The sequence below is a fragment of the Passer domesticus genome, chromosome Z (genome assembly GCF_036417665.1).
Source record: "Passer domesticus isolate bPasDom1 chromosome Z, bPasDom1.hap1, whole genome shotgun sequence".
Taxonomy (NCBI): Eukaryota; Metazoa; Chordata; class Aves; order Passeriformes; family Passeridae; genus Passer; species Passer domesticus.
In genome coordinates this window covers 17,985,692-18,006,992 of record NC_087512.1, presented here as the reverse complement: position 1 = coordinate 18,006,992, position 21,301 = coordinate 17,985,692, and the positions used below count along the sequence as shown (strand labels likewise).

Here is a 21,301-nt window from a genome sequence, read left to right as displayed (position 1 = left end):
AAAACAAACACCAACAGTTTGAGGCTTTCAGACATCTCAGTAGCAGGGCGATAACTGCCTGCATTCTTGCATACAAATTGACCCCGCATTAAAGAGAGTGCTGGGACTGGTATGTGAGGGATGAGTAACAGGGCTCAATATGTACAGCCTAGTGAAAACAACTGCTTATGAGTTAACTGAAACCACTGTTTATGAGTTATTGAAGACTAATAAGAAAGGGAGGGTTTGTTCTGATTTGTGTAGTAATTGAAATTAGCATTGATGACATTAAAAGATGTCTTATTTTGTGGGATTCTTTTTTAAAATGATACTGAAGGTGTTGGAGGAGAAATGGTATAAAGCACAAGAATTACAGTCTTTAAAACCAGAGCAGAACAAATTCAAGAATTTTATTGTAAGAGTTATCTTGTATTGTGAATGTTAAGCAAAATGCATGTCCTTAAAGATACTTTGCTCTAGCTGTTTTGACACACTTTTATTGCATTTTCCAAAATAGAGTGAAAAATTACTCCCAGTAGTTCTGCAAGGGAACTGAACATTCTTCCTTTCTAACTGGGGTGAAGAGCCAAGTAGTAGGCTAGGGTAAGGGAAAGAAGAGGTGTAGTGACAAACTTGTGGACTTGCATAAAGAAATGCTGTTTTGGATCTCTGTTAAGTGCTGGCTGAAGTGCCACACTGGCTGAAGCTCCCTGTTCCCTTGTAATTGTGGTAAAATCACACCAGCAACGCCTCTGCTGCTTTCATTAAGAGCAACATAGGGAAGTAAATACTTAAATTACCAGTTTATTCCTTCAGCCTGAAGTTTTTGGTTTTTATGTTACCAGAAAACCTTACTTAAAACAATGATAATATTTTCTTAAGAAGTAGATTTTGGGCTCTGAATCCCTCAGGCAGATAGATTTATAAAAGAAACAATGTTTTGTTGAATTCAGGGGAACTGACCGAATTCATTCTGTTTGGGGAACTGATGCTAGAACGAGAGCAAGAGGAATATCTGCAGAAAATATTCCATGGACAAAGACAGCTAAATAGATAAATAACCTACCAATATCTCTGCCAAGCACTTTTTAGTTGTAATTGTAATATCATATAAAACTACGTCTTTTATAATGAGGGAAATCATAGGGTATTCATTTTGAAGTCTTTGAAAATTATGAGAGGGAGCAAAACTTAATCACAAGGGATGTGCTGAGCACACAGAATATCACATAATTTTTTTTTTTTAATGTGAATTAACAAATCCCTGTAGTTAGTCCCTGTACTTTAGACTTTAGTTTTGTAATGTATTTGCTGGTTAGTCTTAGTGTATACTCAAGTTTCCAGAAGTGAAAATATTTAAGGAAAAAAGGCAGATTGAGCTATCTCTTGCGTGGAGGCTTAAATTATTTCCTTAGTTGCTGGGAACAATTAATTGCAGGAAACATTAAGAGATATCCCTGTCCTCCAATTCTCTCTCATCAGTTGTTGCCAGTAATTAGTTTTTAAACAAACAAATAAACAAACAAACCCCAAACCAAGCAAAAAAACCCTCAAAACCCCAAACCGTTTCCTATTATATAACTTGGTCATCACCTTTTTGTCACAATTTGTTTCTTAAGTACAATATCCAGGGAACACATATAAACCAAAAGTGTTTAGTCAGTGTGAACGAATCTTGTCCCATTGTTTCCCCCCACCACCCCAGACATTGTACTTCTTCAATTTATCAGTCAGAGTTCCATATTTTTACTTTCAATTTCATAGTAATTTGACATGTAGTAAAGATTTCACTGCCTGCCATTCTCTGCTTTGTTAATGGCAGACACACACTGCATCAATCTGATAGTTTTATAAGTGTTACGATCTTTCACTTTGGATAAGAAGATATTTTGCAGCAAACTCACGTGGTTCCTATAGGCTATTATATGATTTATTGTTTTTAAGCCATAAAAAGAAAGAGTTCTATCTTCCAATCATGTTAGTGTTTTCTTTGACACCTCAGGTCTCTGGGAGAAGGAAAAAAGAGAACAACTTTCTTACCCTATCGGATTTGGACCATCGTTTTTCTTCCTCACTTTTGCATCTCATGCTGTCTGATGAACTGTGAAAATGCTTTCATCTACAGATTGACCACAATTCAGTAAAGAAGTAAACACTTCACTGGATAACAGTTTGTTTTCTGTCTGAGAATACTAGTTTGCTTGTATACACTTAGAAATTAGTGTTTTCTGTGTAGTTACTATTACTATTTAGCTAAATTGTCAAATGAGGTTGTAGATTTCTGTTGTAGAAAATTAAGTCTTAAATATTCATTGACTCAGCTGGAAAAAATGTTTGTGCATATATTATATATACATGAATAAAATGTATGTTATTTATATTTTAAAATTATAGTTTTAAGGCCATCAGCATTAGTATGCAATGAAATAACTTCTGTCCATCTGCCTTATTAGTCCTGTCAAGCAGTGTCCGTCATAATAATTTAACACATTTTCAAGATGCTGGTGATGTGTCCAAGCGAATTCCTTTTACTTATTTTCCATAATTACTTCATCATTTAAATGAGATCATTATCCAATATTTAACTAAGTGCTAAGAAATTCAAACTTCAAGCTTTATCTTGAAGCAAAGACTAATTAAATACTTCAGGATCAAATTATGTGCTTCTTACTAAATATTATCAAAGTGTCACCAAACTGCATTCAATTCTGCTTAAAAAAAAAGCAAAGAGAACATGACAGGCAGGTTTTGTAATGGCAAAATAAATAGGCACATCATGTTACGGTATATTTAAGTTATGTCAAGCTCTATGAAGTAGATTGGATAGTCTGGTCTCTTTCCAAAACAGGAAAAATGCATCTAAAAATTTTATGGGATACTCATTTTAATACCCTTATATGCTGACAAATGGTGATACACTCTTCCAAAGCCACCTAAGTTTGTTCCAGTAGCTGTCTTCTTAGAAACAGAGTTGCTAAGATAAAGTTGCAGTTACTGACCTTCCAATGTGTTTAGTGTTTTAGGCTATCATATAAGTAATAAAAGCAGTTCCAGTGCTACTGCTTTTCGTACTAGTTCATGCTGTATAATAGTATGCAATAACATTTTGTATATTCTTCAGGTTATATAGAACCCATTACAAAAATCTCACACCTTCCCCCTTCCTTAATTTGAAGACCACTTGAAAGTGTTTTTCACTGGGCTTAATTAAGAGGGTGGAGTCCTTTTAAAATCATGATGAAATACATTCAGCAGTTTTCTGGGAATCTGGGAATTTGATCTGTCCTTAGCATCTAGAAACAGAACCATCTTTATAGTGACTGAAATTATTTCTTCTGTGGCATTGATGTAAGGTTGCAGGTCTCAATTTGAATTATTAATATGTATTTGTATACATTACAAAAACTGTGAAGTGCTTTCAAAAAATGTTAAATGTAAAATGAAAAGTCCTGCAATTTTAGAAAAATTGTCAGTAGAAGAAAATACCCCAAAAGTCCTTTTAATAAGAACATGTTGATATAATTAAATTCCAGGACAAGTTGAACTAGAATAGTTAATGTTTAGGACTCAGTCCTTCTGAGAAAGAAGCATTACAGTTTAAAAGTCCATAGAGGTATTCTCGAGGAGAGCTCTTATGTAGAATGCTGCAGTTGATAGATTTCAAGGTCCTAGGATGGGGAGTATATTTAATCCAGAATATGTGTTCTACAGTGATCACCCTTAGATAGAATTCTAGGTGTTATTAAAATACAAGTTTCTGTATCGCACTCAAGGATCACAGGTATTATTTCACTATTTTTTATTACTAGTTTAGAGGATTTCAAGTCTTTCCTGTTGTGTTCTGAAGTGGTGTGAGGTTTTTTTATATTGCAGAACCAAATGTGTGATGGTCTAGCTGGAGCACCACAACTTACAGCTCTGCCCTGCCTCACACATGTACATTGGAAGCAAGGCCTTTCTGAACATGCAGATAAACAGTAAATTTTAAAGAAGTATAGCTGTGGTGACATTTAGGTTTTCAGGTCTTCCATAGAAATGCCTAGCAGCAGTATTCTAGGATCATGCCTGCAGTTTCTAGAAGGAACTACCACTGTTCTCCATAATTTTCAGTTATTCTTACAGGAAAAAGTACTGGAAGAACATGCAGCCCCCCTGCCTCCCCTTTTTTAATTTTCTGTTGTGAAAGGTATGCTAGATGACAGATAGCATCTTTATGGCCAAGAATTGTGTCTATTATAAGATATCAAAGTGACAAGAAGAGGAAAAATTGTAGAAAACCGGAGATAACAGATCTTATTTTTTTGCCTTCCTTTGGTCTGTGAGTAGGATTTTGTCTGCGGGGTGTTTGTGTGAGAAGCCTGTGTAGAGTCAGGATACAGATAAAGGCAGGACAATGGTGTAGTTATCCAGGTAAGAACGAATGAATAAGAGGTTTGGGCATTCTGTGCCCAGACTACTGCTACAGTGGAGCATGAACACTTATTTATGTGCATCCCTTTCACCTGTGGTTGAAACTGGACTTCTAAAATTATTTGCATGATTTATACTAAAGATCCTGATGTCAGTATCTCAGAGAAAACTAAGTCATGCACATGTTGAGACAGGCAACTGGCTGAATAAGAGTCAGTCCCACTGGTGTCCTTGGCAGTGAGTGGGCTGCAGCTTCAGATGCTGATGGTCAGAGCTGTATGTAAAGCCTTGATATGTGAATATGGGAAGTTCCCATGTAACGGAAGGAGTTTGGATTGGGTTGGTTGGTTGGCTGTAAGTTGTTTTTTGGGTTTTTTTATTAACTTAACAGAGATATCCTATTAACATGTTTGTTTAAGGAAGAAACACTTCTTTTCTCCTTAGTCTTTCCTCTAAAAGTAGCTTGCTCCAGTTTTTCTTTCTGCCTTTATTTTCCCATCAAACATACTGGGCTTTTGGTGAAAAATATAAAAACCAGGGTAGTCTCTTTTAAAGCCTTGAGTGTTTCTCTTATTGACCTTGGCAAAAAGAAGATGCTTTGAAACTCAGAAAGAGGATGAGTTTTTTGATCAGCCTTTTATTGCTCACTACATGTGAGCAGCCCAGAAAGAAATTCCCAGGGAGGTAGGAGAGAAGACAAAGTGACAATGTCCCTAATAGGAGGAGGATGCCACATTCCCTGGATGCCCCATTTGGGCAAGGGGAGGGTAGGTATCTCTAGTTCTCATTTTTTGGGTTTGCCTGCATTTTTTAAAACTCTGCTTGTTTATTTCTTCCCAGTTTTTATGAACTGTGGCATGCTTCAGGAATTCATCTAAAATACTCCTTGTTTACTGCTGTACAAGAGTGCATCACAAACACCTTGCGAAAATCCAAACTTACTCATGGCAAATGTGGCTAGATTTCTTAGCAAAACACCTCAAAGAAATGAAAACTTTTTTTTGTTTGTTAGGGTTTTTTTTGCAACAAGTGGGGACATTCTGTAGCTGTCAGAGTAAGAAGAAATGCAAAATTAAAGGGTATTTGATAAAATAATTGGGTGACAGAACCTTCTTCTGTGTGTAGATAAAAATCAAAAATGGCATGTTCTAATATTCTTTTGACAATTTGATTAATTACCAGTTTATGAGTTCTAAAAGGGTTTGTCAATTAGAATAATGTGTGAATGTTATGTCGGCCTGAAGAATTTGACATTCAGACACGTACATAAATTAGGTTAGCTATTCCTGCATCTTAAGTTTGAGAAGAGCAGAGTTAGGGTATCTTTCTTCATCCGGTCATTTTCTTGATCATCAGGAGTACATCTCTCTGTAGTTACTGTGCTTAAGTGGAGCAGTCTGTCCCTTCTATCACCCGTGCAGTTCCCTTTCCAGTTTTGAATAGCTCCTTTTTTAGTGAACAGGGTCTTTCTTTTTGATCTGTTTTAAGCTTCTCCTCCTAGAACATGACAAGCTATAACATTAACACATGAGCTGGGAAAAACACTTCTCTTAAGAGAACACAGTTTGATTATTATAAATGAGAGGCAAGAGAACTCTGTAGGTAATAGCTTCTACTGTTTTTTTATTGTTTTCCTGCTGACTTCTTGTCTATTTGTTTTTCTGTGGTTTTGTACCACAAGGTACAGGAATACATTATGCTGGTATGAAAGAACCTGAATTGCTTTATTATTATTGTTGTTTAAATCAAATTCAATTCTCCTGCTGTTCCATTATACACCAAAGTCATTATTAGCACAGATCACTGTGAGTCTTCATGAAGGTCTATAGGAAAGAAAGTGTTATGGTGAGAGATCAGATCTGCTATTAAAACTGAAAAGTCGGGTAGGCCAGGAATATAGTGGCTTTTCTCAAGGATAACAATACTGAAAATTTTAAAGTACATCAATTATCTCTTCAGTCAGACTTACCTGGCTTGGTAGCCTGTGTAATAGAAAATGTTCAAAATATGGACTTGTGGTACAATATAAATGTAGATGCAACATAAAACTCGCAGCTTAGCTTTTTGAAGGATTTGTGTCCAAAGTTGTTTAAATTATATTTCAATGTTAAATTAACTTTCCTATGTCTAGACAAGTATTTGTACTGCAGTATCCCTTTGAGGCTTTTTCTGCTCTGTTAGTTTAAGAGAGCCCTCCCTACAACCACACCATTCATAAGCATGCATCAATGCAATCAGGTAAGAGGATCGAGTCTGAAGAGTTTAGAGAAGAAAAATAAATACACTACAGTGATGAAAGAAGTGAAGATATTGTTTCATTTTGTCAGTAAAGGGTTTAATAATTAATAGTTTATGCTCAGATAATCAAGGACTGTCAGCATTGATTCTTCTGTGGTTTTTTTCTTCCCCTATAATTTTTAACTGTTTAAAATTTGGACACAGGGGTATGGCATGTGACTGCAGTTAGTGTATCACTGCTTATTGGGTTTAGACACTTGCATTAGCTTATGTGGTGCCTGTGTAAGTAAAACAGAAAGTTGATTTAGTGAATGAAGAAAAGCTCCAAAATGCCTGGTATTTCTAGATTTCTTTGTTGTTTGTTTTTTTGTTGTTGTTGGTTGGTTGGTTGGTTTTTTTTTTTTTTGTTTTGTTTTGTTTTTTTGGTTTTTTTAATTGGCACTAAATTACCATGCAAAAGCATGTATATTAGTTGACTCTGTAAATGCCTCATTTGCTCTTTTGGTCAGTGGGTTGATAGCTTTCTTTCTGCAGAATGACTGTTTTGTTCATTATCTATTCTGATACTTTTGTTCAATATCTATTCTATCTATCTAGTTTGTTTAGTATTTTGTAAATATGAGGTTGGGATGTTGACTAGTTTTGAGGATATTTGCCTGAAATGTACAGCACAATCTAAATATCACCTCCCTTATCTTCCTGATTAAAAAGAAGGGAAGGGCTGTGGTTTAGTATGATGTCCATTCACGGTTTTACCTTTAGAAATATTTGTCTGTTTTCCTTTAGTCAATATTTTTACTTTTCTTATTCATGAGATCTGTCTGGCAACAAAAAGCAGTCTCACACCCTGCAGACTACTGGAATGCTCTGAGTACATTATGGTCCCAGGTTGAGAGAGGGTGGATTGACAGCAGAAAGTATTAATAGAATAATAACATAAATAAAAAATCTGGATGCTGAAGCTTCTGGAAAAGATTCAGCAGAGATGAACCTGCTCAGAAGAGATGCAGACCTTGACTGCTCTACTCTTAATCTAAACTGCAAGAAAACTATTGAAGAAACACAAAACTTTGCCAAAATAATATTGAAGGATAAAGCTTTCTCTTTAGGAAAAGTATCTGAGGAAACAAATTAGAAGGGACATATTTTTTGGGCCCCATAGTATGCTGGTGGAAAACCTCTGTAGATTACACCAGAGACTGTATTGTGGCAATCTGGGAGTAGAATTGAACATTTTACTCCCCATACATATTTTCTATGGGCTAAAGAGGGAGTTCATATTGTAACTGACTTTATTAGAGTTAAAACAAATGAAAATAAAGTCTTTATAGACTGGATTTGCCAGTGTATTTTATAAACTGCTTATATTTTGTTCACTACTGAATTTTAAGTTCAATGAATTTTGAAATGTATTTTGAAGAGACTCTAGACTTGTTGGTATTCATAGTAGACAAATCTAAACATAATTAATCTCCTTTTGGCAAATACTGTGTTCTGTAGTTGAGTTAAAGATACTCTTTGCTATAGAGCCTTAGGGATTACACCTGAATTTCATTAAGGAAGTCTAAATAATATCCAGAGGAATCTCCCCATGTAGAGTTGCTCTGGACTGGTTAGGACAAGATGGGATGCAGCTTTCCCCCCAGCCCCCAAACCAGTTGCATTGTTTGCCTTTTGTAAGAATAAAATTGTATTGAGATGAACAGGATATTGTCTGTGAATAATTCAGAGAGTGAAGACAGATCTATTGTGCTGGAGTTTCATTTTCGAGGCACGATATATTTCATAAGCATTTTTTAAAAATAAAATTGTCAGATTTTAACTGAATACAAAGAGTTGATGTACAATGCAAGATGTTGGGAAATAAATTAATTATAAGAACACCACTTAAAGCCTAGGTGACTGAAAATTTGTGGGCATTATTTACTATTCATATTATGTCCATTTTTTTTCTGGAGAATAACTTTGATACTGTAGATTTGTCCACACAGATTATTTGTTTATGAATAGGGTAAAGGTTTGAAAATGCCCAAGTCTTCTATTCCATGCTAGCTTTGGTTTTTGTTTTCTTTTTATTTAGGGGCAAAGAGTCATGATCCATCTTCGTTTTTTCCTTTCCTCCTAAACCTACTGCTGTGCATAACAGAGTCCGCTTTAAGAACTGAGTTATGTATGACAGGTGGTTAGAGTATTACCTGTGCTTTATGTACTGCTGAATTGGGAACATTAAGAGGACATTTTTTTCTTATCTTAAACAAAATGCTTGGCACAGACTTTGAGGTATTTGTTTTCAATATTAAGTCCTGCATTTTTGCTTTGTTCAATATATGATAGCTGTCCTGGCATTTTACGGTTTGAATTTAGAGAGTTGTCAAAAGTCCAATAGATTAGTCTATTGACCCTGTTGACAATCAGTCCAATTCTTGAGTTATCTTAATGTTTCCTTTCTCACAACCCGTTTCTGCACAGTAAAGAACAACTTTTGTCTTTGTCAGTTTTCCCCTGAGAATTGAGTAATGAAACTGCTCAAGCACACTCACCAGGCTTTAAAGTAGCTGGATTTGAAACTTCTAAACAAGTTTCTTTTCTGGGAACACTTATGGTGTTTGTCAATTTGTTAAAGTTTGGACTAGACACAACTCCAGGATGATAGCTGTACAAATGTATTCCTGCAGGCGAGACCTTTAAAAGTTTACAGAATAATTCCGGTTCTGTTTAAGTTTTAACTAACTAGGTCAGTTCAAATCTTCTACAGAGAAAACATTTCTTAAAAATCACAGCTTTCTGATGGCTTGGCCAACTGTTCCAGGCTCTCGTGCAGTAATGTATTTCCTATCATTAAACTGTTTGCTTCTGTAACTAAATGGATTTCTTTTCTCTCTCTGAATTAAAATGCCTTGCAAAAGTATGATACGTAGTGAAAATTTGTGATTAAGGGCTCTGTATATAAAGTTAGATAGCGATAGTGTCCTGAAGATTCAGGTGAACCCTGTTTATGTCTAGTACTGTACATGATGTTTCAGAGTTATGACGATCATACCATTAGTTATTCCAAGTAGTAATCTTGCTAGATAGATTTATTACCTGTAGAACAAATTCATGATAGGAGCTCCTCACATTTAAAACAACTTCTGGCATTTTTTAAAAGTCTTATCAGAGCTGTAGAACTGGGATTTTACAAGATAAAGGCTCATAAGTGTTTTTCAGGCTGATAACTGTCTATTATAAGGGAGTTTTGCTCCTGTTTTATCATGCAGACGGTGTCTGAATTTTTCAGGGAAAGTGCAAATTTGTTGTGCTATTGGTACTCCTTTCAATATTAATGCTTCCTGGTTTGAAAGGATTTTTTTTCTTGTATCTACTTCCTTTCCTGGAAAAAAAAGGTAGAAAGCGGGGGGAGTCTTTTGCTAGCTCCTTGAAAAGTTTTGGAGAGTTGAGCAAGTTATAAACCGTTGAAAATTGTCATAATCTGTCTAGCTTTTCCTTTGTACAGGGTGTTCCTGGATTCCTGCCAAAATCACTAAGCATTATTAGCACAACACTTGAACCATCTTAGTGTCTTGCGTCAGTATGACACACACAATTTAAACTCCAGACAGGACACAGATAAAATAGTGGTGGCTACGGCTGCAGCTGCTTTCCTCCCTCTAAATACCCTTTGGCCCAGACAAAGGTGTCCTGGGGCAGGTAATCAGAAAAGCATGAGATCAGGTGTCATGTCTGCTGACTGATGTTAATAATCTGTGTTTTCCTAATCACTCTTTATGGAGGAAAGAATTCTGACCTACCCAAGGCTACTTGCTGTGAATCACCAGCATCCTTCTTCTTCTGAAGGTACCTAAACACACTGGTCCTTAAACCAGGAATAAAACCCCCAAACAGGGGTATATAATTCTGTTTTGATCCATGCATTGTTCCCACTGTAATTAACTGCCTTATGGTAATGGTGAATTCCAGTGGGAAAAAAGTTAAACTAAAATTTAGAGCTTCTCTCTTTCTAACTGGAAGGTACAAAAGCAGATCTCTGCTTTTATTACAGAGTGTTATGCAAATTGCATGGGTTATGCTTTCTCCATTAGGTCTAACCTGCACATAGAGATTGAGAACTCATTGTCCAGAGGATGCCTGGAATCAAAGATATGTCTTTACAGAAAATGGGCCCTACTGATGAATGTAATTATTTTTGTACTTCAATGGCAGTTGAGAGGACAAAATTCAGTCTGCATAAGCAGGTTTACCTCCCCATTTTACTTGCTTCTGAGTACTTGCTTTTATAACATTGAAATTTCAGGATGGTAATTGGTGTGGAGTTGCCTTGTTAATATGTGAAGGGACTTCTTGGCTTTTAGAGGAAGAGCTCTAATCTTGTTTTAAATGTGAGACAGAGACAGTATTCTTGCAACTTGTTTGATGCACAATCTGTAGATATGGACTGCAAAGGAGTAATGTTCAAGCCAGCTTGGACCCAGAAATAGCAATGGACTCTTGGAAAAAAATTTTTTGGATTAGAGGAGGAATAAGCCAGGCAGTGTCACTGCTGCCTAATATGAGTGTGTTCTTTAGCAGAGGACTTGCTAGTTGGCTACTTTGGGTTTTCATTCTTGCACTTCTGTATGTTTCTCTCATCTACAAACACATTAAAACCCTATAGGCCAGATGAAAAGCTTTAGTGTCTGGAGGGCTGGGTGCAAGAAGAGAAAACTTCAGTGATTAGGTTGGAGAGTTAGAACTGCTCTGGTAGTCTTCTACACTTTAGCAACCAGGTTGACAGAGTAGAGAAAAAGCTGTTAGAAAAATCTAGAAGCCTTTAAGAATTTGGGTGGGAAAGAAGGAAGCAAGAGAACAAAGCTGGACTGTAAAACAGCTAGACATAATATGTGTCTATTTCTAACAAAATGTAAATGAGTGGATGAGGGTGAAGAGAACGAATAAACAGCAGATGGAAATCATGCAGACTGTAGAGTCCAAAAAAATAATCACTTTGTCATGGTGTATGACTGCATGTATCTTTTTTCAAGGCTTCCCACGTCATGCCTTTGAGCATCTTCTCTAACCAGGTCATGAACAGCCTTTTGATGATGTCCAGAAGAGTTTTGTTTTCTGCAGTGCCCTGTTTGTTGTCATGTTGAGAAATTTTTTTAATAAATGGTTTTACATTTTTTGGCCTTACCATCCTTTGAGACTGAGTAATTGTTTTCCAGCAGACCTGCTTTTTGTGTGCTCGAACTTAGTTTAGCATGTCCCAAAGCAACAGGGATTTGCCAATGTCTCTTGAAATTGTTTATGGAGATAGGAAAACAATGGTTTTGTTGCATCTTTAATGTATCTTGCAATATATTCCATGATATGTATGTGAAACACAATTAATTATTGCAATTCCATGTTAAAGGTTTCAAACTTTCAAGTGAAATAAAATCATTCATGTTGATAATGCTGGCATATAAGGATAGGACAGGGTTATTACATAGGAAATGAAGGCTGCCTAGTGATATGTTCTATTACTTTGGCTGGAGTGGGCTGAATTGCAAAGTTGGCTGCTTTTGAAAAGAGAGAGACGTCTTACTTACCTATTTTGTAGTTCCTCATTTGACAAAGTGTGAAATTACATTTTATTTCTTTTGTTTTCCCTTTGGGGTCTAGAGTTTGCTGTTTTCTGTCTTAAAGTTACTGGAAGCCTTTCTCTTGATGGATGTATCTGCACAGTTGCACATGTTTTCTATCATCACAGAACAGGTTTAATGCAGCATGTGACGTTTTGGATTAGCAGTGCAACTACTATATTAGAATAGGTACTTTTCTGTTATAAAGGTGAGGAAAAAGAACAATTTCAAGTTGAGTCCTAAAGATTATGTGCTTCTGAAGTTCTACATGCTTAATTTCCTAGGTTGAAACAGCAAGTTTCAATGTTTGTTGTTTAAAAAGAACACAGCTAGGGAGCATTCTTTTTAATTTGGATAGAAAATTTCCTTGTACAATGGAAAAATATCAGTGACAACTTTTAGGGTATGACAAAGGAATGTTCAGAGTTCACATTTTCTATACAAATACTTGATGAAAAAGTGTTTATGTACACAAAGCCTTCTATGGATGAGAAGTATATTGGAGTTTAGAGGACTTGGGATAAAGAATACCTGTGTTTACCCACAAAATTGTTTACAATAGACTGAAGCATTGTGGTGGATGATGTAACATTAGGAACTATGCCAAGAAAGGTATCACATAAGGCTTGTCTACATGAAGAACTAGCCCAAAATATCTGTAAAGGAATAGCTCTTCTACAGTAGCTCTCTGAGAGGATGTTAAGAGTGTCTTTTTTAGTCCACTATGAAAGTGGATTTAGCTAAACCACAGGAAAGCTTTTAGTAAAAGTCTGTGGGGGAGTTGAACAGAATAGGTATAGTACTTCTTTCTATGTATTCAGAATGCCCTCCCCACACAGATTTGTCTTTGCAGCAGTTTTGACCATTTCTAGGAGAATTTTCCTTTTGGGTTCATGACAGCATACAGCTTCAGAAAACCTTTTAAGTATATTTATGAAATAGTAAGCATACAAATGAAGGCTCTTAAAAACTGATATGAATATAACAATGCTGGTCATGGGCAATTAAATATGCTATATAAACATTGATTATAAATTTCTGCCTCATACTTGATAGCAGAAATCAATTCAACCTGTACAACTTTCAAGATCATAAAACTCCTGTACTTTTGGCACAGAAAAGGCCAGAAGTTTTCCAAACAAGCCAGATGGAAAGTCAGGTTCTGGAATCCTTCAGCTTTTAAGGCTGGATATGAATAACAAAGCAAAACACATATCATGGATGTGGTCAGAAAGTCTAATATAATTTAGCAGCAACCTAGGAAGGAAATTTTTTTGCATGTTTAATGCTCAGAAAGGTGGTGCTTAGCAATGTTTCACCACTGAAACAGAACAGAATGCAATTCAAGTTATCATCCTTGTCACAATGATCTCAACAGATTCTTCTCATATTAAAAGATGTAATTTTGTAAGTGCTTCCAAAGTAATGTTTGTCACTCTCATCAGCGGCCTTGTTATGAAGATATATTATTCTAACATAGAATTTTACATTTTAAGAATAAATAACTTCATAGTAAATTCCTATGTTTAAATCTTCCAGCTTTGTATGCTGTACTAAAGTTAAAAAAATTATTTACAAACAGAAGATGGTATAATTCATTATGAATCCTTTTAAAGAAGGTGGGTTAAATGTATTCTCCATGTGAAGGAACTTTCTTTGCCATCCACTGAGTCATTCACACTCTGTTCTTATGCTTTCTTCTGCTTCAAATGGGGTATTGCTGCCTCTTCCACCAGAGACAACACATGTGCTGCAAGAGTTCAGCACAAGCAGAGTACTGTGGAGTTTCTCAATGGAATGATGTGCCTTTCTGATGTTGTTAAGGTTCTCACCTCCTTGGGAAAGATACAGCCCCTTGCCTGTATGTGTGTACTGTGTTAAAATTATTGTTGTGTCAGAAATGGGGAAAACTTGGCAGGTTTTGGTGTTTGCAGTGTGTGACCTGCCCTGGCTGGAGCACACAGTGGCTCCTAAGAGGGCCCTGCAGCTGTTTGTGGCACAGGCGGCTGGGTCTGTCAAGCTTCATCTGTGTGGAAACCCCTCAGCTGCAGAGAGCCAACCATTGGTCTTGCTTGCCTTTTACATGGTAAAATATTTAGCCTCTGGTTTTGTTTGCAGAATTGTTTTGGTAAATGTATCATTTGTATCTAAGAGCAAATCTTAGCAGTAGGACAGGAATAGCTATTCATGACTGGGAAATTGTCAAAGAACAAAGCTTAGTAAGAGCAAAATAATAAAGAAATTGATCCCACTCCTCCAGTCTGCACATATTATCTGAATGTGGTGTCAAAACAGCATGGGCAGCTATAATAGATTAAAACCGCTTTTTGTCTTTTTTTTTCTTGAAAGACCAAACTTTTCTGTTACTGTGTTTGTGACTTTGCTTCAAGGACATAGGGCTAGACTTTACGGTTTGTTTAGCTATGAAGGGATGACAGACTAGGGGGGTGGTAAGGGGAGCTTAGTTTTGGAATGTAAATACATGTAGAGCTCTTCTCCTTTTGTTTAGCATCTCTTTAAACTAAGACAAAAAAAATCAGTGAATGAATGAATAGCAGCATGGTGAAATACCTAAATGTTTGAGTTAAAATTTTTGGATGTTTGAAATCCTATTTGGATCCTTTTCCCAGATCGCTGTGCATTCATATGCACTCAGCAGGAAACTTCATGGAGATGCACATTTGGGCAGAAGGTCTTTGGCGGTGCCTTTTTCTTAACTTGCGTCTTTTCTTCTTTTGAAGAAAGTAATGGCTTAAGTCTGACTGAAGAACAATCTTTTTTGTATGTTCCTTATAAGAATTTACTTATGGTTCACAGATTTTACCCACCATCTATGTCTGCAGTCCTTTGGATTTAAAACAGCATATATCCCTCTGCAGACAACAGGAAACGCCAAATTAAAGACTTAATGACATACTGCTGAAAGAAGACAAAAGGTGACAAATTATAAAACAGCCAGCTAAACTTTTAAAGAAACGCTGGAAAAAATCCCACATTCAAACAGCTTGAAAAGGATACGGATATTGTTACACTTGCAGACATGTTAATAGAAATTAGACTGAATCATGCTGAATATTAACTTAAACATTTAAAAAGAACAGGTTTCAAAAAATAGTATTTTCCTAGAACAATGAAAACAGCTTCTGGGTTATTTTTTAAAAGTGAATAGTATGTTTTAACCTTGTTATTGGATGTCTAAACCATAGACACCATTTTTGTAATTGTGGAACCAGTGAATACGTGACTTCTATCCTTTAAAAATTATTAACCTCTGTTACTGATGTAAGTGCAATTGTGTTCATTTCCCCTGCAGTTGAGGCTTGGCTGTGTTCTCCAGACTGGCAGCCTCTAGCTTGATTTACTACGGGTGGAACATCCTTTGATCTCCTGTTGAGTTCTGGAGAGATGGTGGAAAAGGAGCAAGATAAGTGAAAAAGAGAAGGGAGGGAGAAATACACAGATGGAAAAGCAATGTTACAGACCTTTCCTCTCTGATCCTAGGGGCCTTAATCTTCTAATTTATTTAATAATTTTATTATTTACATTCTTTGATAGTAAACATTTTATGTTTTAGTATCCGTGATGCCACGAACTTAATTTTGGAGTGTAACACTTAGTATATTAACAGGAGGTGCTGCTTTTGATCAGAAAATAGCAAAAATATGAATAATTTTCAACTGATAGTTTTGAGAACAGTTGTGTTGTATTTACATTAACTACTGCTCCCAGTTTACCCTAAAGATTTGTACTTAAAGGGTTACCAACTCAGTAGCTTACTCATACAAACCTGAAGTCAGATCAGAGGGAATCTGTAAGTAACTTCACAGTAAACAATCGCCATTATAAGACTCTGGTAAATCTTTTTATTCATATGCTCTTATAATTATGCTCTTATATTCCTGTCACTGCCTCTGTAATATTTAGAAATATACAGCACCCATACATGGTACCCATTTGACTGATAAATGCTGTTGATGCACTGGGGGTTTTGTTCAGTGGGTGGTAGGGTTTGGTTTTTGTGGGTTTTTGCAGGGGCATGGGGAAGGGGAGTGTTTGGTTGGTTTGGTTGCAGGGGGTTTTTGTTGGGTTTTTTTAAGAGGTTGGAAAAAAAAAAAGAGGACTGATTGGATAGGGATTCCTCACGGAATCCAATTGCGTATTAAGAGAGAGAGAATTCTTTATTCATTACTTCAGTTCTCATGAAAATTAGTGTTTAAATAGGAGTGTTTGTAGGCCTGTGTGTTCTAACTCTATTTATGATAATAAATTCAACTGCTCACCTAACACTTAAATAAGCATCTTCATCCTCTGTGTATGCCTCAAAATAAGTTTGCCATATATATTATATAGAGAGATATACAAGATCCAGTTATCTGCCACTGTGCTGAGAATATTCTGACCAGCTTTGTCTCGTTTTTGGAATTTGTCTTTATGCATCTGCTCTTTTTGTTGTTACACATGCATTCTAAGCACTGAGGCTGAGCCTCTGTTCTGTATGTGCAGTATCTATTGCAATGGTTACAAGTCAACAGCTGTGCATCACGCATTGCAGTAAAACTGAGTAATTAACAAGTGTGTGTGTGTGAGACGAGCTGTTTCATTGTCAATGTGCAACACTAAAAAACACTGTGAGATGGGTGAAAGATAGAGGGCCCACCAAGTTATTTTTTATTCTTGATAGTGTGAGAGGCTGATTTAATTTCCTTGGCTTAAGGCTACACTGAAACATTTACCCCACCTCTTTCCACAGAAAAAAATGTTTGCCATTGCAAAAGCACTCCTTTTTGACTGCTTCAGCAGTTAAAAACTTGATTAATTTTTAGTTGGGCTTGATTTTGTAAAAGAGGTATATGTCCGTTTAATGTTTGTCTTTTAATACACTGCTTCTCAAAATGCTTTTAAGCTGAAGTGCTACTTAATCTTTTTTAAAAAATATGAATAGTCAAACTCAAATCATAGTACTTTCTTGATAGTCTGTGCTCTCGAGGGTATTATTCAGGCTAGTTTTGAAGAACTGAACAGCCACACTGTATTTATGTGCATCATAGGAGAAATTCACATTTGTAAACTCTCTTGGGCTGTAACTGAGTTCTAATAGATGTCTGTACAGCACATCATGCAGTGGGGCCCCAGTTTCTGGTGGGGTTTGTAGATTCTACCATGATAAAAAATAATAAAGGAGAATCTTCTTGTAAAGATAATTTAACCTCAGGGTGTTGCATTTTTGTGCATGCACGTGTATATATATGTATATATATATTTATATGCACACACACACAAACTCAGCTATTCAGTTATTAGCAGTTCAGCCAAAATTTTTGGTTTAATACCTACAAAACCATTAGTTTCTCATTTGAAATAGAGGAATGTTCAAATTTATTAAAAATATTCCAAATCTAATTTACAAAAAATGAAAGGTAAAGATGAGTATAGAAACTAATTGTTTTACAATTATTTGTTTCTCTTATTCATATGTTGGAAAATATTAATTCAGATATTCCCTAGTGATTTTCAGTATCTGGTAGAAGTGGAGCAGTGCTTAAAATATTAAAATCTTGCAGAATGAATGAGTAATCATGAACAGTATTTAAGTGAATTTTAAGTTTTAAAACGTAGCCACTCTTGTAAAGTCCTGCCAGAAAGCAAAAAACAAAGATGAAAAAGATCAGTCATCTCTGATAAATCTGACACTAGCTAGAGCAAAGGAAGTTTCCTGATGGGAGTACTACCTTCTGACAGCAACAAGGAAAGGGCCATTAATCCCGCAAGAGGGAGACAGTGAATGTGACTGCTGTTGAGGTGCTTGGCTGGCATGGCGTGGAAGCAGCAAAAGAGTAATAGGATTAGAGTTGTTCCTTCTTTGGGACTTTCCACCTTTCCATTTGTGGTTAGAGGAAGATGAGAGCCAGCGCTTAGCTCACCTGGGTCTTTCAGAAGCCTCTGGCTCCTAAAATAATACTTCATGGGTGTGGAGGACATCTTTTTGTTACATTTAGGTGCAAGCAAACAGAAGTAGTTTGTAGGCTCTGCTAAAAAACAAATAATAGTTACACCCAAAGCTAATTTTGTGTTAAAGGAAAGTACATACTTTCTGAGCAAGTTCAAGTATAATATTCCAACCATACAAGCACAAAATTAGCTCTCTTTACAGCTATAGTTTCTCTTGATGCAAATATTATTTTAATCTTGGTTTAGGCTCTGTGGAGAGAGCATGATGGTTAGTCCTAAAAACTGGCCTGTGTTTATGCCCAGAAGCTGCCTGCCCAGTGTGTTACAGCCATGACTTCAAAAGTCAGTTCACAGGAACAGGAAACAGTGTTTTTTCTCCTGTGCCATTTCAGCCTCGGGTCTGAACTGCAGAGCTGCCAAAATTGCTAGTCATCATTGTAGTGTGAATCAAGGAGTTTGTTTATTACTGAGAATGCCAGCAATTCTAGAAATTAAGCAAGACAGTTGACCAAATTTGCACAGGCTATCAAACTATCAACTTGATGCCATCAAAGGGCATCAACTTTTAGTAAGATATGGTCAAAATTATCTTCTGCAGGAAATCCCCAGCGGCATTGAAAGAATGATGCCGTGAAGAACAGACCTGCCACTGGCAATGCTCCAGCCCTGCAGATGTGAGGCGGAGGAGGTTCTGTACGATTAGGGGAGTGGAGAATGCGCTGCATTCAGCCTGAAAACTCTGCCCTCGTTTACAATCCTGGGTTGCTTAATGTGGGTAGAAGGTGGCAGAAACTAAGAATATTTAATAAAATTGTTCAGGCAAAAAGTGAAAGCAAAAGATGAAAACAACAAAAGTTGAACTGTGTTTGCAGTAATTTAGAAAGCGATCATAGTTCAACCTATGTACAAAAGGGCTTGTTGCTTCACAAAAATGCTTAAATAAATAAAAAATCCATAATCTTAAACTGGCCCCATGAAAACTGTCAAACTGTGTTTTGAGTGAATGGTTTTAATGGTTGGTTTGCCATGTATTTTTGATGTCCTTGAAACACAAATATCTTGTGGTGCACCAGGCATTTTAAAGTGGTTTATCACTGTTATCTTGCCTACCACCACTATTCTGCATTGAGCCAATGGGACTCTTCACCACTCCAGTGAAGTTTTCTAACCACTGAAATGCACCATAACATAAACCACCACAGCTTACCTTATGCACTTCTTGAAATGGATAACCCAGTTCCTTACTGCCTTGTCTCATTTCTTGAGAGAGATGGGGTGGCTTTGTGTAGTTTTTGTTGGGTTTTTTCCTCTTGGTGTTGGTCTCCCTCCATAAAAAGCCATTGGACTCATATTTCTTAATTAGAAAAAAATATTTTAAACTTAACAGTATTGTTTTGATAAGTAGAATGCACTCATCTAGCTTTTCACCAGTTTTCTTGCTCTCCAGTATGACCCTTTTTGACTCTCCTTACAGTACCTTTTTCTTGTGATGGCCTGCTCATAGAGATGCTCCATTTAACTGCCCTTCTTCTGGTAGCTCATACCCTTCTCCCAGGCTCCTTCTACTTGAAATTTGCCAATTACACAGCTCGAGACGTGAAATAGCCATTTGTTACTTGGCTGGTGTCTCCTCTTTTGTCCCAGATGATATGTGTTCCTCTTGTGTTTTCACTCTTGCTGTGTTTGTGTAGCACTTATCAAAACAGACCTAAACAATGTAATGGATGTATGTGTCAATGATAATCAAAGCCACAGTGTTTAAACTGCTTTGTGAAGGTTTGGGTTTCCTCAGTGTTCTGAGGTGTGTTTGGAAACAATTAGGTCTGTTTTTTGGAAAGAGATCCTTCAGAGCAGGAACAGTTTTTCTTAGTCCATGCTGAAAAATTCCAAAGGCAAGTTTTCTGTTGAGTGGTTTAAATATTTCTGGGAAAAGACAATCTGGATTAATTTTTCTACATTCCAACTTTGCATCTGAAAGATACTGTTACTGAAATACAAATTAAATAGCTAGTGTAATACCCCTCAGACAAAGCAATGCTGAGTTTAATAGACAGGTCTGTATTATAGTTGCATCTCTACCGGGACACAGGTTTCAATCAGGATTTTTCATATGTGGTATGTATGTTTTGCTGAAACCATTTGCAAATAACTGCATCTGTTAGCTATTGGTGTCCTTGCTTAATTGGCAAGTTTAAAATAACTGCTTATACTTATGTGCTTCTGATTCTTTCTTTTGCAAAACAGATGAACCTCTGTATTCCAAGAATTGTTCCAAATCATATTTTCTGGCAGTGCTCCTACCTTTAGCCATTGTATGAATTAAAATGTGCTTTCCAGCCCTTGCCTAAGTTGTCAGAAAAGTCTCTATAGAATTGACATGCAAACATTTTTTTCAATTTTTTTTTAAGCAATGTTAAATTTTCTTGAGCAACATCTCTTGTTTTGACTAGTGGAAGATCTAAAAATACACTACTGTATTGACTGAACTAATTACATTTCAGATCTAGCCACTACCATCTGGATCTCTCTCTTTCTGGTTACATTTTCATTGCACAGATTGCACATGAGTGATTAGTACCATGAATGAGTTGTCCAAATTTTGTTCCGGGTGTTAGCAGCAGCTCTGCAGAGCTGCACAAAAGTCACCGTGCCCTTTCTCTTCCTCTGTGTTTCAGTCAGGGAGTCCTCAAGTCAGCAGTGATGTGAAGAAAGTGAGGATGGTCCAGTGGCAAATTGCTGGGGTAACCAGGACTCACCTTCTAACCAGGAGAGACTGCAAGGAAGCTGGGTTTCTCTTGTCTGGCAAAGAGAAGGCTGAAATGCAGTAAGAATACTTGAGAAGCAGTCAAAAAGATAATTAAATCAACTGCTTCTAGGTAAAGCCAGGTGTCATAAGGAGTAATAGCCAGATGCTGTGTGTTGAGTGGCTCAATCTGGGCTTTGGGAAATGATCTTCCACAGGAGAACATGGTTGCACTCAGACAGAGGAGTTATGGAGTCTCCCTTCAGGGATTTTCAAGACTCAAAGAAATAAAACCACAACTAACCTGCCAGGTGATGGTGTTATTCCCGCCTTGTGCCTGAAGTCACACTAAGTTGAGATACAGAGGTCCCGTTACCCTTTG

At 36.6% G+C, this 21,301-nt stretch overlaps 1 protein-coding gene across 3 annotated transcripts in view; it reads left to right on the top strand.

The window, feature by feature from the left end:
- Positions 1-21,301, top strand: part of ARL15 (ADP ribosylation factor like GTPase 15) — a 225,458-nt gene that overhangs the window by 132,054 nt on the left and 72,103 nt on the right. The window contains exon 7 of one of the 3 annotated variants that reach the window (XM_064405100.1): positions 18,775-18,825. The exons of the other annotated variants lie outside the window; for them this stretch is intronic. Within the exon in view, the coding sequence (XP_064261170.1) occupies positions 18,775-18,810 (36 nt within the window). The 3' untranslated portion in view covers positions 18,811-18,825. Of the gene's footprint in view, positions 1-18,774; positions 18,826-21,301 lie in introns of those variants that run through there. 3 annotated transcript variants of the gene reach the window in all.